Source organism: Anolis sagrei, chromosome 1 (genome assembly GCF_037176765.1).
Source record: "Anolis sagrei isolate rAnoSag1 chromosome 1, rAnoSag1.mat, whole genome shotgun sequence".
Taxonomy (NCBI): Eukaryota; Metazoa; Chordata; class Lepidosauria; order Squamata; family Dactyloidae; genus Anolis; species Anolis sagrei.
In genome coordinates this window covers 40293940-40310849 of record NC_090021.1, presented here as the reverse complement: position 1 = coordinate 40310849, position 16910 = coordinate 40293940, and the positions used below count along the sequence as shown (strand labels likewise).

At 39.1% G+C, this 16910-nt stretch overlaps 1 protein-coding gene across 13 annotated transcripts in view; it reads left to right on the top strand.

Moving 5' to 3' along the window:
• The window catches only part of CDC42BPA (CDC42 binding protein kinase alpha), a 146671-nt gene extending 129761 nt beyond the window's left edge, over positions 1–16910 (top strand). For 7 of the 13 annotated variants that reach the window (XM_060754150.2, XM_060754153.2, XM_060754148.2 and 4 more), the window contains 3 exons: positions 7440–7560; positions 10074–10231; positions 12457–16910. In XM_060754150.2, coding sequence (XP_060610133.2) covers positions 7440–7560; positions 10074–10231; positions 12457–12588 — 411 coding nt within the window. In that variant the 3' untranslated portion in view covers positions 12589–16910. Of the gene's footprint in view, positions 1–3940; positions 4127–7439; positions 7561–10073; positions 10232–12456 lie in introns of all 13 variants that reach the window. The other 6 variants (XM_060754156.2, XM_060754161.2, XM_060754149.2 and 3 more) reach the window with 2 other exon arrangements.

Here is a 16910-nt window from a genome sequence, read left to right as displayed (position 1 = left end):
AACTACCAAAGTTACCTAAATACACAACCTCATGCTTACCTATATAAAGGATGATCCTTTTCAGTAGTCTTGTAACGTGATAACCTCAGATATGCCACACTGTTGGACATAATTCTCATGTTTTCATAATTCTCTAATTCTGAAGTCTTTGCCCTGTTATAGTCAGTCAGTCTTATACGTTAGTTCTCAGAAGGACTCAAACAATAACAGAAGGGAAGGTATCAAACAAACATACTCAAATGAAGAAAATTATATATTCATACAAATTAACGAAATATAGTATTGAGATTTCTTGGGATGCATGGAGGGAAAATAAAAATAATGTCTAGGTGCAAAAATTATTTTAATCAATGTCAAAATACTCCATTCAAAAAAATTAACAAACATGAATCACATGTTTTCCAAAACAATAAAATAATAGGAAAAATAATAGAAAAGATCAACACAGTTTGTAATAGTATATTTTGTAGCTGTAGCTTTTAAGCAAAGTAGTCTTACATGAATAGTAAACTAGATAGACTATTACAGTGTATATTCTCCAGCTGTTTGTGAATCTATAACAAACAAATTCAATAAAACATTTTCAGAAATAAAGTGCACAGTTTCAGTGGCTAAGAAAACACAACCAGTTTCATTAGCATAATTTTTATAAGTTAAGCAATGTATATGTAACAGTTACCTTTGGAAATTAGATGGCATTCACTTTAAAAATAATTTGTGCCTTGACTATTATTGAAAAAGAAAAGGAACCATCTCCTTCTCTGATTAGAGTGGCAGAAGGCAAAACTTAGATTGTCCCAGGAAAACCTAAAAGCACCAACCCCTTCTGATCTCTCAGTAGTCCTTTGAGGGGAAGCAGTAAAGATCCATCACCACCACAATTTTCCTAAAGGCCAGAAGTGGTGCTCCAGTAGAGGTAAGGGTCAGTTCTTCTTTTCAGGTTTTCCTGAACCTAAAACAAACTAAGCTCATGAGGGCAAACAAATTGAAACTTAATCCAGACAAGACAGAGGTACTCTGGTCAGTCGGAAGGCAGGCCAGGAAATAGGGATTCAGCCTGTGCTGAATGAGGTTAAACTCCCCCTGAAGACAGAGGTTTGCAGTTTGGGGATCCTCTTGGACCCATCGCTGAACCTGGAGGCCCAGATATCTGCGGTGGCCAGGAGGGCCTTTGCATAATTAAAACTTGTGTTCCAACTTGGCCCATTCCTTGAGAAGCCGGGTAGGGCTACGGTGATACATGCCTCAGTTACATCCGTCTGGATTACTGTAACTCACTCTACATGGGACTGCCTCTGAAGAGTGCTCGGAAACTTCAGCTGGTCCAAAGAGCTGCAGCCAGGTTGCTGACTGGGGCTGGCTACAGGGAGCGGACAACTCTCCTGTTGCAGCAGCTCCACTGGCTGCCAGTCTGTTACCAGGCACAATTCAAAGTGCTGGTTATGATCTTTAAAGCCCTAGACAGTTCAGGTCTAGGCTATTTGTCTGACCGTATTCCCTTGTACGAACCTACCCAAGTCCTGAGATCTTTAGGACAGGCCCTTCTCTCAGTTTCATTTCCACCTCAAGCACGGTTGATGAGAACCAGAGAGCGGACCTTCTCAGTGGATGCCCCTCTACTCTAGAACCCCTTGCCCAGGGAAGCCAGAAGGCCCCCCTCATTGCTGTCTTTCAGGCAATGGGCTAAAACCTTTTTATTCAGGCAGGCTTTTAAAGATGAAGATGTCTGAGAGCTAGTCAGGGGATACTATGTTTTATAACTGTTTTGATTAATTTTCACTGAATTTTTAATGCTTCTAGTGTTTGTTTATATTTTAATGTTTCCATTTGTGTGTATTTTAAAGTTTATATTAATGCTTTTATGTTAAGCCGCTTTGAGTCCCCTCTAATAATAATAATAATAATTATTATTATTATTATTATTAATAATAATAATAATAATAATATGCTTGGGAAGTGTTCAACTTGTGATTTTGTGATACGAAATCCAGCATATTGATCTCATTTGCTGTGACATACTGTGTTTTTCTGTTATAATAATAATAATAATAATAACAACAACAACAACAGCAGCAATGACCACTACTCTGCTCAGAGAAAGGGGTGGCTCTTTTTTATATAAGAATTAATACTGCAACTTAGCTTTTACCAAAGCATCCCCTTCTCTGGGTAGAGTGGCAGAAAGCCTTTTGAATACATGGGTTGGATAATGGCAGTGAGGGCAGCCTTGTGTAGCTGGCCATTTGAGGAGGCACTGGTGCTTTCATCTCTGCAGAAGGACTCTTATCTACAAGTGATATCAAAATCAATAATTTTGGTCCCAAAACCTACCCTTGATGAGTTAAACGTATACACAAATATACAGGATACTTGCCTTCATGCACCATGTAAGGAACTTGATATATGATAATAGTGTAATATGGTGTACTCTGATTGATCATGCAATCCTTGTTACAATCCATTTTCTTATTGTAAATATCTGCATCTAACCGAACAGTGATTTCATTGAACCAGCATTGTGAGAAGACACTCTTTAAAAAGCTAAAATATTGATATCAATGTAAGGTAAAGTGGAGGCTTCCCATATCTCAAATGTGAAAGTTATAACAGTTCTTCAGTAAAGTCTTTACAAAAATTTAGAGTTGATTTTCTATACCTCACCCCTTTTGTTGTCCATGTTAGGAAGGAGAATATTCTAAGAATATGTTTATTCTTAAAATAAGAGAATCAGTGTGCAGACAGATATTTGACTTTGATTTATTAATACAAAGATCCCAAAGTTGCTGGGTGGGGGTATATAATTAAAGACACGATTTTGAAACATTTTCCAGTGGTGGGACTGTGTGTCCGATGGATGAGCACTGTTTTGGGGGGTGGGAATTGTGTTTATAAGAAGAAGAAGAAACAATGAAAAGTCCTCTTAATTCCTCTCTTTTCTCTTTTAAAAATTACTAATAGGTATATTGAAGTTAATTTTTCTAAGATACTCTTGAAATACAGTCTTGTTCCAAAAACAAAACTGCCTGAACATCTTCTGCCACTAGATGGGGTAGTCAACATAAAATAAAACAAATTATATTTTCTGAAACTATATTTAATACAGTCGTCTACTTCATGTGAGTGTAAATATATTTTTGAAAAGACCAGATTTTCTATCCAGATAAAAACTGTTCCAAAGTAGTCCCTCAGTACAGTATGCTTTTATAATGTCACTGTTTCATCATACACATCATTTATGGCAGTATGTCACTAGACTTTTGTGAGTGAAAACTGGATTGATTTTACATTGTAAATTACACTTTTCCTTTTTTTAATTATTTACAATATTTCTATCCCGCCTTTCTCGAACCCAAAGGTGACTTAAGGCAGCTTACAACCAGGCAGTCATTTGATGCCTTATGGATAGACACTTCTGTATAGACTTGTTAAGCGACCTAAATGTCCTGGAAGATTATATCCAACCACATAGGCAACAGAGCCACACATGAACTTTACCAACTGGATTTATATCATATTTTCCAGTGGGTTCATATCCAGTCTAAAGGATTCTGTTTGCTGCACAACAATATCTTCATAAGCTGTACATTTTTTGAACTAAACCAGTATTAGTCTTTCCTCTGTTTGGCTGTGGAGATGTGAAAACAAAATTTCTGCAACCTGAGCTTATCTGCACTACTCAAAGTTCTGGTGACACTGTAGAGATTTCAAACACCATGCCATTCCCTTTTCAGTCAGTTATTTCATCCTGGTGATAAGCAGAAAACTACATAAGAGCCTCTGGAAATGGCTTACATAATATGCAACTGATATGCCTGTTGATTTTCTCCTGTCACTTTTAGAGGTCACATGGTCCATAATTTGTATTCCTGACATCACAAGTGATATCCCTCACTATTCTCTCTTTCTTTCTGTTTCTGTCTCTTTCTGTTGTCTTTGATAGCCAGCCCCCCTTTCTCCATCCCCTCATCATCACTCCTGTCTCATCTCTTCTCCAAGCAACTTCGAGCACATCTATCACATGACTGTTAATTCAGCTGAAAATTTCCTCTCCCATGATTCCGTAAACCCTGCATATCCCCCATCTCTACGCTTTCTCCCTCATACACCAGCCTTTATGAATCTAAGGGTATGAGCTGCTCAGCCAGGTGTTCCTGCTACTAACAATGTGTGGTGTTATTCTTCTTCCTTCCCCCCCCCCCCCCCCACCCTTTTTTCCCTTTTTTGTGCCTGGCTAATATTTGAAGAGATTTGAGTTTTGCAGTTGGTTTTGCTTGCCTCCATATATTTTTGCACTTTTTCTTTTCCAACATCTATTTTTCCTGATCCCTGAAAAAGAGGTCTCTAGACACAGAGGGAGATTTCTACTAAGTAAGGTCAGGTTTCTATCAGTATAGATGCTCCTAACAATTTCCCTCAATTTTTTGAGATTCTAACTATCTCTCCTAACCTCCCCCAAAGCTTTTAGACAAGAGCCACGCATGCTGGCTTCCCTCATGCTGTCAATGAATTCTCCATTCTAAAGGACCTTGCAAATCAGCACATTATGAGATGGCAGGTGTCATGCCTCAAGAGTTCTTGAGATACGGCACTGGCTTCTCCACTATTGCCTCATCCACTGAGGTCAGTCAACTCATTTGGATGGAAATGAGGGCTGTTTTAGGGTTCCCTGGAAAATAGGAATCACAGAGGGAATGGAGAAATTTGATTATTTGTGTCCAAGGCAAAATAAGTTATGGGGTCTAACCAATAGGAATGTGGTATTATGTTCCAAAATAAATAGGAATGAGATGCTAGAGGTGGTTTGCTCCAGCCTGGAAGGCTTTGCTACTGGTAATCTGCTGTGATTCTGCTCTGGCTGCCTATTTTATTGCATTATGCCTTTGTTCTTTCCTAATGCTTTTAAATAAACTGTGCTGAAGCTATTGTTGTGGGAACTAGGTTCTCATATAAGAAGGTGTACTGGGAAACCCATACCAAGGGTCTAAAATGACAAGACAGCCATCGGGAGAGTTGTAGGAATTCTTTATGAAATGGAGCTTGAGGCTGAAATATCCAGATCTGCATTCATGAAAATACTACAACAACAGATTTTACCCAGGAAGCTCAGTGATACACCCAAGAAGTTCTTGATAACCTTTCAGGATCTTATCGATGATTATGGGGAGCCTGTTGCTCCATGCCAAGACTTCGTGAGACTCAGCACCCATCTCATTGAACACAGCAAGGGAAGATTCTGTGGGAAGCTCAGTATTATGGCCCAACAACATTGGGATACAATGCTTTCCTCTTTGGGATCTTCTCACCACAAGTTAAGAAATTCACAGAATGGGGGCGAGGTGAACTAAAAGAGAGACATCCCTTGAATCTCTGCAATCCTGAACACATAGCTAAAGCCAGGCAAGTGGCTCCAGCTTTGTTAACATGTCTGTACTCTCTCATTTATTGTATCAGATACACCTGTCAGTTAGTTTTATTGCAAATTCTCCAAGGACTCAAGACTATTTGTTTCCCTAAACCAAAATGAAACTATTTTCCAATAAATTATCACCTATTTGTTGGGTTCTAAATAAATAATCAGAACTTCCCTTTTTGCTGCAAAAATAATGAATTGGTGTTTCTACTCCTGCTCAAGCAGTTACGCTCAAACCTTTCAGAAAGGTATTTAAATGCTGTTGATAGAAAGGGTATAAATTGTGATAATAATTTGATAAATACATTTCTTCTACATATTGAAATGTATTTGGTTTGATTGTGGATTCTTTATTTCTGTGGTTGTAAACTGATTATAAATTACATGGTCTATAATGAAACACTGCAGTTAGGTTTTGCTGTCATTTCATGCTTTTGAACTACTGTCATAAATGTTTGAAATGTTCACTTGTTATATATTTGTTATTTTTGGTTCTCATTAACCATACCTATGTGCAAGGGTTTGTTCACGGATTTAAAGGGAGGGGGAAACAAAACTATTTCTTTGAGGAGGAAAATAATAATTGGATGGACAGCAATGCTAAAATAGTTCTCATTTAACCCAAGTAGCATTATAAATGTATGCCTACTGGTCACATGCAGTTCCTAAGGCCATTTTTGGGCCATCCAGCATCCAGTTTTGGGCGAAACTGCCTTGTTTAGCAAATTAAAAAAACTGTACCCGTGTTAGGTCTTGGGGAGATCTTTCTGATTCATGCCTTCATTTTAAAAGCCCCCTCAACCATAAATATTCTGAGGGAGACAAAAATGACCCAATAGATCAAAAATTACCTCTAGTTCCCCCTTAAGCAGTTCAGTAGCATTTTAGTCATATTAATGTCAGGGCATTTGTTTAAAATTATGGGTTTGGGGCAGAGCAGGGGGTAGTTCTCAAAAGTACCATTGGGATATAAATTGCCCCTGTAACCCCTGACCATTGTCCATCCCTTGTTTATTGATTGTGGTTTTCAGATCTGTTTCATCTGATTGTAGAAGTATTGGCTACATCTGTTCTCAACTACTTAGGTATTGGCTACCTCTGTTCTGGAAACAGATGTACGATTTAATAGATGAAAACTAAACAAGATCATTTTGTGGAAGATCTATCAGAGATCACCTCCTCAACTGTTCCTGGCAAAGAACTCTGACTGGTAGAAATCCCTAAAAGATACTATGCCATCCAGGAATGATACATTTAAATGAGCTCTGTAGAAAAGGCCAATCATCTTCATGGATTCTATTTATATTTCTGAGACTGACAAAGCTGAAAGCTTGAAATGGTTGAAGTTCCTGGAATTTCATGTGTGCAAGTGCTGTATTGTATAAATGTATTATAACTGTGTTGGTAGACAAATCAAGATGCAACTGAATATAATTCTTCAATAAAAGATGTTACAATGTCTTATTATTTGTTCATGATCATTCCAGCCGCTTTCTAAAAGGGGAATCCTGAAAAAGACCTCAGTGCATATGCTCTTCCTAATCAGTGTGTTGCAAAAGATTCCTTAGAGCTAAGATGTTTAATATTTAGTGAGAGCGAGAGAGAGCAAGAGAGAGAGAATTGAAACAGAAAAAATACATAGCAAATGAAAACATTAATGTATTTTTACTAGGGAAAGCCAGTAGTTTCACTAGTTCTTGCCTGAAGTGCACAAGTAAAAATTCACAGCTATCATATGGATAGCAGCCATCACAGCAGTCAAAAGAGTTTCAGGTTCCCCTAACATTGTCTGACCTGTTGTTTACTTATGGCCATTTATAATTCAGCACTTTGCAGTCGCTGCTGACTGTAGCATTCACTGTGCTTATTTATAGAACTTAACCTTTGCAGACTTGCCTAGTTACTATCTGGATAACTTTGAAGGTCAAGTCATTGTTAACATTTTGTTTGGCACTGTAGTTTTCTAACCACCTTTCTGCTATAAATGAATTTGGGATTTTTTTTTCTGTTCCTCTTCCCTTCTCTTTAGCAGAACCTTCGTCCTCAGGAAAGCCGGACCATGTTCAGTGGTTCTGTCAGTATCCCATCAATCACAAAAACCCGCACTGAACCAGGACGTTCCATGAGTGCTAGCAGTGGATTAGCAGCAAGTAAGTTTTAGGCCTCTGCCTTGTGCCAGGCATTTGTATTGATAATGTTGGAAGACAAATATGTAACTATGTATATATATTTGACAGCTTGTTTGAAAAAAAGTGTTAAGAACATGTCTTTTAGGGATTAGCAAAATGAATTTTAACAAAGAATAACCAAAGACCAATGGCTGGAGTTCTGTAAGGGACCTATGCATGTGTAATAACCAGTTACAATACTATGTAGTGAATCCCATCCCAGTCCATCTATTCCCCCAGCTATCATTTAATAGGAATCAACCTCTACTATTGATGGAGGACTGTCACTTAGGAAGCATCTGAGTGTTGTTTCCATCCTTTACTGTGAGTGAGCTCCACCACTGTGTGATTAGAGTCTGAAGAGCAGCCAGCTGCTTCTTGAGTGACGGGAACAGGTCCTCATTGAGGTCAGCTTCTGCCATTTAGTATATAGAAATTGGGGAACCTTCATGATACCTACATGGTCTCTAAACCAGGGCTTCCTCAACTGTGGATCCTGACCTCAAATAGCCTTTAGCTTAGTGTTGGAGTCACGAAAAATCTGGCAACAGTAATCATTTTCAGAACACCACTCATTTGGACATATCTGTTAGCCACAACATGCAATGTTTACAGTGGACTCATAAAAAGGAGAATCAGACTGTTTAGTAAACCTTGAAATGCTAATTTATTATTAGTAAATATTTGGTTTTTATACCTATTTTATATATTATAAACTAGGGTCTACATAAGGATCATGAATATGTAACAGTCAGTCATGTAGAGAGTCAGTTGTTATGTACTGCTAATTGGAAAACACAGTGCACTGAAACTATTTCTGTTTGCACAGGTGGCTCACTTTTGGCATAGGTTTGTATCAAAACATCGCCTTTGAAACTCTCCATTGTTGGCATGATACCTTTTTGTGTTGGCAAAAAACACCATAACAAAATCTGGTATGAACTCAATATAAGAAAGACGGAGAAGGATTTTTAGAATATTTATTGTTGCCTTTATTGAAATACTTCTCCTTCTGCGTTTCAGCCAGAGTTTTCAAAGTTACCTCTGGAACAATATTTGAAAAAGCCAAGTCAATATTAAACCACATCAGTCTTAAAATCAGCAATAAAGCTCAAATAAAAAGCAGCACATTTGTTTTTCTGTCAGCCCTATCTGCAAAATTCAATTAATAAAATCACACTAAGCAGCATGTAAACCTAAGGGGATATAGTACTTAATGTGATACTTGGTATCTTAGAGGGGATTAGAATAAAAGTCAGTCTGCTTTTATCCATTAGTGTAATTGGGCTTTCTTCCCCACCCTTCTCCATTCAGGGACCTCTGGGATGCCTAAAAAATTCTCTGAATGGTTTCTCAGTTCACTATTGGGCAGTTTTTACAAGGGGCTACAAAAGGGAGAAGTGATCAGAAATACCTTTCTGCTAATGGAAGCTGTTCTGCCAGTGGAACTGACTGCATTTCATCCCATGCAATAGCTATTAACTTTGAAAAATCCAAATTGCTTTGATATTTCAGACATTCATTCATCAAAAAATACGAATAAACGTTGCTTTTAAAAACAGTGACAGTGACCAAATATTTGAATCTATAAGACAACTCTGTATGTATACAAAGCACAGGAGACTTCGTTGAAACTCTTGAGGGATTCCCAGCTGGTGGTTTCAGCCTGGGATTTTTGTTTGAAGAGGACATGATTTGGTCAATTAATTAAGAAGACGATAATATGACAGGGGAATTTGACAGCTAGGAGTCCATTCTTGATGATCTACAGAATATAATTACAAACTTGTGGATGAGCTGGAAGAGACCACATGTACCATCCAGTCTAACCCCTGCCATGCAGGAACACACAATCAAAGCACTCCCAAAACCTCCAGAGAAGGAGACTCTACCACCCTGTCATGCAGCATATTCCACAGTTGAACAGCTCTTACCATCAGGAAGGTCTTCCTAATGTTTTATGTAGAATCTCTTTTCTTGCAATTTCAATCCTTTCCTCCATGTCCTAGTATCCAGAATAGCAGAAAACAATCCTGCCCCCTCCTCTATGTGGCATCTTTTCAAATATATAAACATGGCTGTCATGCCCCCCCCCCCCCAGACTTCTTTTCTCCAAGCTAAACATACACAGTTCCCACAGCCATTCCTCATGGAGCTTTGCTTCCAGACCTTTTAGCGTTCTGGATGTCCTTTGAACACTCAATTTACCAATATTATTCTTTAATTATGGTACCGAGAACAGGACACAGCATTCAAGGTCAGATCTGACCAAAGCTGGATAGAGTGGTACTATGACTTCCCTTTCTCTAGACCATGCATGGGCAAACTTCCGCCCTCCAGGTGTTTTGGACTTCATATCCCACCATTCCTAACAGTAGGAGTTTAAGTTCAAAACACCTGGAGGGCCATAGTTTGGCCATGCCTGATCTAGACAATATGCTGCTATTGATGCCTTTGTGTGTGCTACATAACTATGTTTCCAAATGCTTTTCTAGGATCATCTGCACAAAATGGCAGTGCTTTGCGGAGGGAATTCTCAGGAGGTAGTTATGGAGCAAAACGTCAGCCCATGGCGTCCCCTTCAGATGGCTCCTTGTCTTCTGGTGGAATGGACCAAGGAAGTGATGCGCCAGCGAGGGACTATGAGAGAGAGGTGGGTTGTAACATAGGAAGGAAATGGAGAAAAGGTGGGGGGAAGGGAGGGGAGACTAGAACTAGTCCCAGTTCAGCAATCAGCTATGCTGGACTGAGCATGAGATGGACCAGCAGAAGTTCTGCACTGCTCAGTGGTCTCAAGAACAAAATCCACAAGTACTTCTGTGACAGAAAGCCTTGGAATATGGCCGAAATATTTGAGATAAATGTGACTGGAATGTAGAGAAGGAAGACCTCCATTGTCCTAGTGGTAGACTGATATTTCCCATACACAGACAGCTGCTACCTGTGTCTTTGAATAAGTAAAGTAATAATAATAATAAATAAAAAACTTGATTTGTATTCCGCCCTATCTCCCCGAGGGGAGTCAGGGCAGATTCCAGCATAACAATGGCAAACATTCAATGCCTACATAAAACACATGATACTAACATAAAATCCCAGAAAACCCCCACATATAGAAGTAACATTAAAACCTAACATCAAATTAAGACCTAACATCAGTAAATTAAACCTGACATCAATAAATTAAAATATATGTAATCAGACAAAATTCTATAATAACATAAATCTAAACAAAACATCCACATTAGTGTACAAGTAAGAGTGAAATTGGGAGGGGAGGACTATCCTGTTGCATCATAAAAGAGCCTTTCCCAAGTTAGTGCCACCCAAATGTCTTGCACCAAACATTCACAGGTGTATGATAACTGGGTATATTGGTTGAGCATGTGAAAAGCTTTATATCCAGAAAATGTCAAGATAGCCCTAAAATTTAGTAAAATACACAAAGACACAGACAATGTCTTCTGTGAACAGGGCACTCAATGCATACAGCTACCACTTCTGCCATGAAATCTTAGTGTTGAGTCAAAGTGTGTCTGTATCTCTCCAAGCCCTCTTTTCTTTTTCTTCCTATTGGTATCTCTCCACACCCCCTTTCCTGCTTTTTCCTTACAATATATCCCCAAAACCCCTTTCTTCTTTCTTCCTATCAATATCTCTCCAAGCTCCCTTTCTTCTTTCTTTCTTCTTCTTTTCTTCATCCTCTGTGTATCTCCCCCTCACCCCTTTCCTTCATCCTCCGTGTATCTCTCCACCCTCCTCTCCTTTCCTTCATGTCTAACACTACTTTAGATTGCCATGGCTCAATGCTGTGCAATCCTGGGCTTTATAGTTTGGTTAGACAGCAACATTATTTGGCAGAGAAGGCTAAAGACCTTGTAAAACTACAGTTCCCAGGATTGCATAGCATTGAGCCAGGGCAGAGTATCAAACTGCATTCATTCTACAGCATAGATGCACCCCAAGGAAGCTGAGGCAGGAGAAACAGGAGATGCTCCTTGAGGGAAGGATTACCTATTTCTCTGGTTTTCCTTTCCATTGCTGGAAATTTTAGTGCTCAAACAATTTTGCTTTTAAACAAGGAGTTCTAATCATACGGCAAGTATAATGTGCACTTTTTTGGGCCAATTTCCAAAGAGGACACTTTTTTGCCGCTGCAGTGCTCTCCTTGCACACCAGCCAGCAGCTTGGACTGGGGCTGTTCTGACTTACATACAATTTAACTTAAGAACAAAAGTACAGAACATGTTTTGTGTGTAACCCGGGGACTAACTGTATTGTACTTATTGGTGTCAGAAGAAATATTGTCTAATCACCTACATAAACAAAACAATTCACAACTTTCCTGATACCCATGAAGCAAACAAATGAAAATAAATAAAATAAAAACCAAGGAAAAACAAAGGACAAACAGGTGAGGAAAAGAACAACAACAAATATCTTAGTCATATTGTCCAGTTTGCATCAGCAACTCCAACATACACTCAGAAGTCTAGATTGTTGGTCTGGAGTTACCTAGACATACAAAACATACTCATGAAGAAATCCAATTTTTGGATAAATACAACTTGACAACATTCTCATTCAAATTCTATTCTGTTGTGTTTTGATTTTATTGTCCCTCAAGTCTTGATCCAGACCTTTTTGGGTCAATATAGATTCTAAAAGAAGTCCAGGTGTCTGTACTTTTGGTGTGATGTTAAGACATTGGGTGGCAGGGAGGGGACGGACATGGAGATGCCTCCACTTGATTTGTACACCTTTTGTCCTCTTGCTCCCATTGTGCGGGTCCCTTCCCTGTCCCCTCTCACCCCCAACCCATTTTAGACCTTTTGACCTTGCTCACTGACATGTTCTCTTGCATTTTTTGGGCTGCAGGACTCTGACTCTCCAAGGCATTCGACAGCTTCTAACAGCTCCAACCTGAGCAGCCCTCCCAGCCCCATATCTCCTCACAAGACCAAGAGCCTCTCCTTAGAGAGCTCTGACCATGTGAGTTGGGACACTTGAACTGCTTCAGCATTCAGACTTGACACCTCAGCAGCCTGTTGTCCCCTGACTTTCCATTTGCTCTCACTGCTATCATCCCACAACGTTCCTCCTAAAAGTAACTATGGGAGGGAAGGAGGGAAGGAAGAGAATATGTTTGCCTTCTCTGGCGCACTCAGCATAAGATCTCCACTCCTTCCTCATTCAGTAACAACAGCGAGCAAGAGAAAACCTTGGTGGAGGGCAGTTGGGCAGGCTGTTATGTGGGAAATATTGGTATATTTGTATTAGTATCTATTTTATTTCATAGGATAACAGCTGTTTCTATTATTATGGACATATTCCATGTCACACCACCACTCAAAAAATCCACAGTAGTATAGACTGACTAAAACACATTATGTATTGGGGAAAAACAGGTAGATTTTGCTTTGACACACAGTATCATATTATATTTTTCCAAAAGTAGCGCAGCAACACCGCTCCATCTCTGGCAGTGGGGCAAGAACTACCCTGTAAAGGGTAGAGACACATGCTTACAGCCAATCACTCCGTTTGAATGTCAGTCTGATTGTTGCCAGCAAATCCATATTGGTTTTTTAAAAAAATGATGCATATTTTACTACAGTACAGAGTTTAAGTAAATACGCAAAATTAAGAGTTAGTACGTATGTATATAATAAAAGAAAAAGCATTGTAATGCAGCAGAAAATGGGTTCCTATTTAAGAGATCCTTAATTTAAGAAGACTTGTGTTGTTCCCTTTTTCATTCTAAGTAATCTACAGATTGAGAGTTGATTTAGATATACAATATGGCACTGGATAAAAACGTAGAGCCTGGAGAAAGACTCCATCCGCACAATGTGCTCTGTAACATTTCTTTCCCCATCGGTAGAACTAAAGCCATAATCCTCACTTTTAAATTATCTCTGCCTCTTGTCTGATCTAGTTCATTCTGCAAGCAACCCCCCCCCCCTCCCTCTTACCAATTTCAAGGATGGTTTAGCTTAGAAATCCATACTCAGCCCCAAGCAACAGTGGAGGAAACATAGCCAAAGTCAATGTGGATAGGTTGGAAAATGTTGGAACTGGGCTTTAAAGACATTCTGGCCATTTAGCAACCAGCAAATCTAGTTCACATTTGGTGGACTCACTATATCAGCCAAATGTAATCAACAATTATTCTAAAGCAAAATGTTTTAAATATCTTGCTGATTGCCCTTGCCTAAAAAAAATTCTGTTGTTAGACTTATACTTTGCGAGGATGCTTGGTAGTTCAAGACTTCTTGTCTGGAGATTTTCATTACTGTCTTCTTCCCATGTGTGTGTAATGTTATTGCTGTTAAATGATAACTGGAACCAGCAAAGAAACACTTGGCAGGATAAAACCTTGATCTCTGGATAGCAGACATTAAAGATCATCAGTAATTAAATAAGCAGTTACACACGTGTCATGCAAACAGAGAGTAAAACCAAGTCAACTTTCACATCCCTTTCTTTTTGAGCAAGATGAGAGTGCAATTTGCCGTAGATTGATGTGATTTTTCTTGGAAGTACCGCTGCCATTTGACGGAATCAAGTTCGAGTTGATGAAGAATTGAATGGTTGTGTACTCAGTGGAGAATATTCCATGGCATTTTGATAACCCTTCCTGGCTGCTATCAAACCATTCCAAATCTTTTTGACCAGCAAGCTAAGCAACAAAACCAATGGTGTAGCCTACGTTCCCTTTGAAAATTGTCAGCTGCAGTCATGCAAGGTACAGTTTCATTAGAACTATGTGATACAGATCATCATCTTTTATCATATAGTTGTATTAGTCTGCTGATGGCTGATTCTGTGTCTTTTTTCTGCATTGAGTGGGTTGCCAAATTCAAAGTTACCATTTAGCTATTTTATACTGAGGAGAACTTTCAGGTGGGGTGAATGCAAACTGTTTCTATGGAGTGTGGTGGTGTCCTAATCCTGTCTGTCAAATTTGGCTTGTCGAAATTTTTAAATCTGATGTGTGTTTTGTTGTCACAGGTGTAAACTACAGTTTCTGTTTTGTATCTCATGACAACAGTTATACCTGATAAGCTAATTTCATGATCCACTGGACTGCCAGATGCTATCAGGGCACAGGGATTCTGAAATTCATTGGCTACGCTTTCCTTTTAACATTCACTACCAAGCAAAAGGTTCTGCTTCAAGGTGCTCTTCTTCCTCCCTGTGGTGCTCCTCCTGCCCACCCTCAACACCCTGCTGAAGAGCTTAGCATGTTGTGTTTTATACACAGTCCTTTTCTGGTCTGTCATTAAATGCACACATATTGGAGGGTTTTTAAGGCCTGAAGTTCTTCAGATGGGCTAAGTGATTTTCTACTTCCAAAGGTTTCTTGGAAATCCACACTCAGTCTGTGGCAGCTCCTCTGTGTTTCGCCTGAGAGTTTCAACTAAGTCAGTGCCTGCCTTTCTAGGCAAAACATAAATTCAAAAGAAGCAACTGCAAAAAACATTAGCCCCCTAATGGTTCCATAGTATGTACTATTGAGTCATTTCACAGATTATTGCTGTGATACCTTCATCCTAGGAGGCTCCAAGACACTGTGATACGGTCTGAATACTTGTTTCTAGCTATGCCCAATACAGATGCTTTAATACCTCCAATACATGTTGCTGGTGAATTTGAGATTTGCTATCATGCACTGCTCAGTTCTCATTCATGTGACTGCATTTCTCCAAGCATTTTGGCACCCCTTAAATGGATACTAACTCATTCAATTAGCCCCTGTTTGTGTGCATAATTTACAGCAATGTTTTCCCTAAATGAAAAGATTTGCTTTGAGTTCGTTCAGCGCTTCCTTATCCCATTATTCTTGAGGCTCAATAAATTGGGTTTTGATTGCAGAATATCTTCAAAGTATACAGGTCTTGCCTCAGGTTCCGTTGTGCATTTCTGTAGTGAACCATACACACAGCACCTATCTATATCATTCATTTTCCTTTTCAAACCTCATTCCTGTTTTGTTTTAAAAGAAATCTACTGAATTATTTTGTTAGCTGGCTTCTTCTAAATATTGTTTTGTGTGACAATTCTTCTGTGTTCCTAACCAGCGTCTTTTTAGGACAGGACTTTTGGTTTGGGGGAATACAGATGACATTTCTGTTAAACTCTCAGGTATGTGAAAGTAGCAGGATGTCTTCACATGATAACCATGACATGCAATAATGTATTTGGAGAATGGGATTAATCACAGATGCATCCTTGGTGCAAACAGAGCTTTTGGTCTGTAGTGATGTGAGTTTGGGTGAGAGATTGAATTCACAATGATGGTTTATGACCTTGAATGTGGAAAAAACAACTGTGTCTTTTTAGGCAGTGAGTTGAAACAGCAACCCAGCTACAGTACCTCAGTTTCCTTTTCTGGTCTGTCATTAAGTCAGAAATTGGAAAGTCCAAATCTGGCCTGCTGCAAGGACCTTTTTAGCCTTAGGAAATTTCACCATGGGTGAAAGTAACCTCTGTATAACCTGGGTTCCATATATGGATGCCCTGCTTGGAGACCTCAGGAAGCACACATGCCTTGGGGTGAATGTCATTGAGAGGCTTGTGTCCAAAGTTGAGCTCAGTGGAAGTAGGTACCATGCCTGAAGGCTATTGGAGCAGTAGCCGGTTTCATCCCAGAAGCATTACAACTATCAGGCTTTTCGTGGAAGATAGATCTGTGTTTCTAACTCCAAGCCTACAAGGGGGCCTTCAAAGATCAGAAATGCTGTTGATTTTCAACTTTTTAGACCATGTTGTGCATTAAGGCAATTTCACATGACTTGTCACCCACCATGTCTTTCTTTATGGAAACACTCCCTTCCTGCACAAGGACTTGCCTCAGTCATGAGGAAGCAATCCACAACCAAAAACCAGTTTTGGGTTATTTCACAGCAATTTTAACCTGCCTTTATATGTATGATGGTTTCATATCATTTATTTTTTAAAAAAGGTATTTTTAGGGATTTTTTGCATTGTAATATTATTGTACAGTTTTGCATGGCCTAGATGTAATCACTTTTTTTGTTTTGTTTTAGAGTATAAAAGCTGACAAGTGTGCGTGTGGGGAAAGACACTGCTTTTTGCCTCTTCTCGCTCTTCTCTTATTTTTTGATTTATGCCCTCAGTGTTGTAGGGGACATTGTAAGAGATTCTCTGCTCCAGAACAATGATGTAGATTCTATTGCACAGAAATATTTAAGGTGGGTCAGTCAATGATGTAATAAATGACAGGCCACCAATATTTTATGTTGGTAACACTTAATATTAACCTACTTTGATGTATTGCAATAAAACAGGGAACTATTAGAAATACA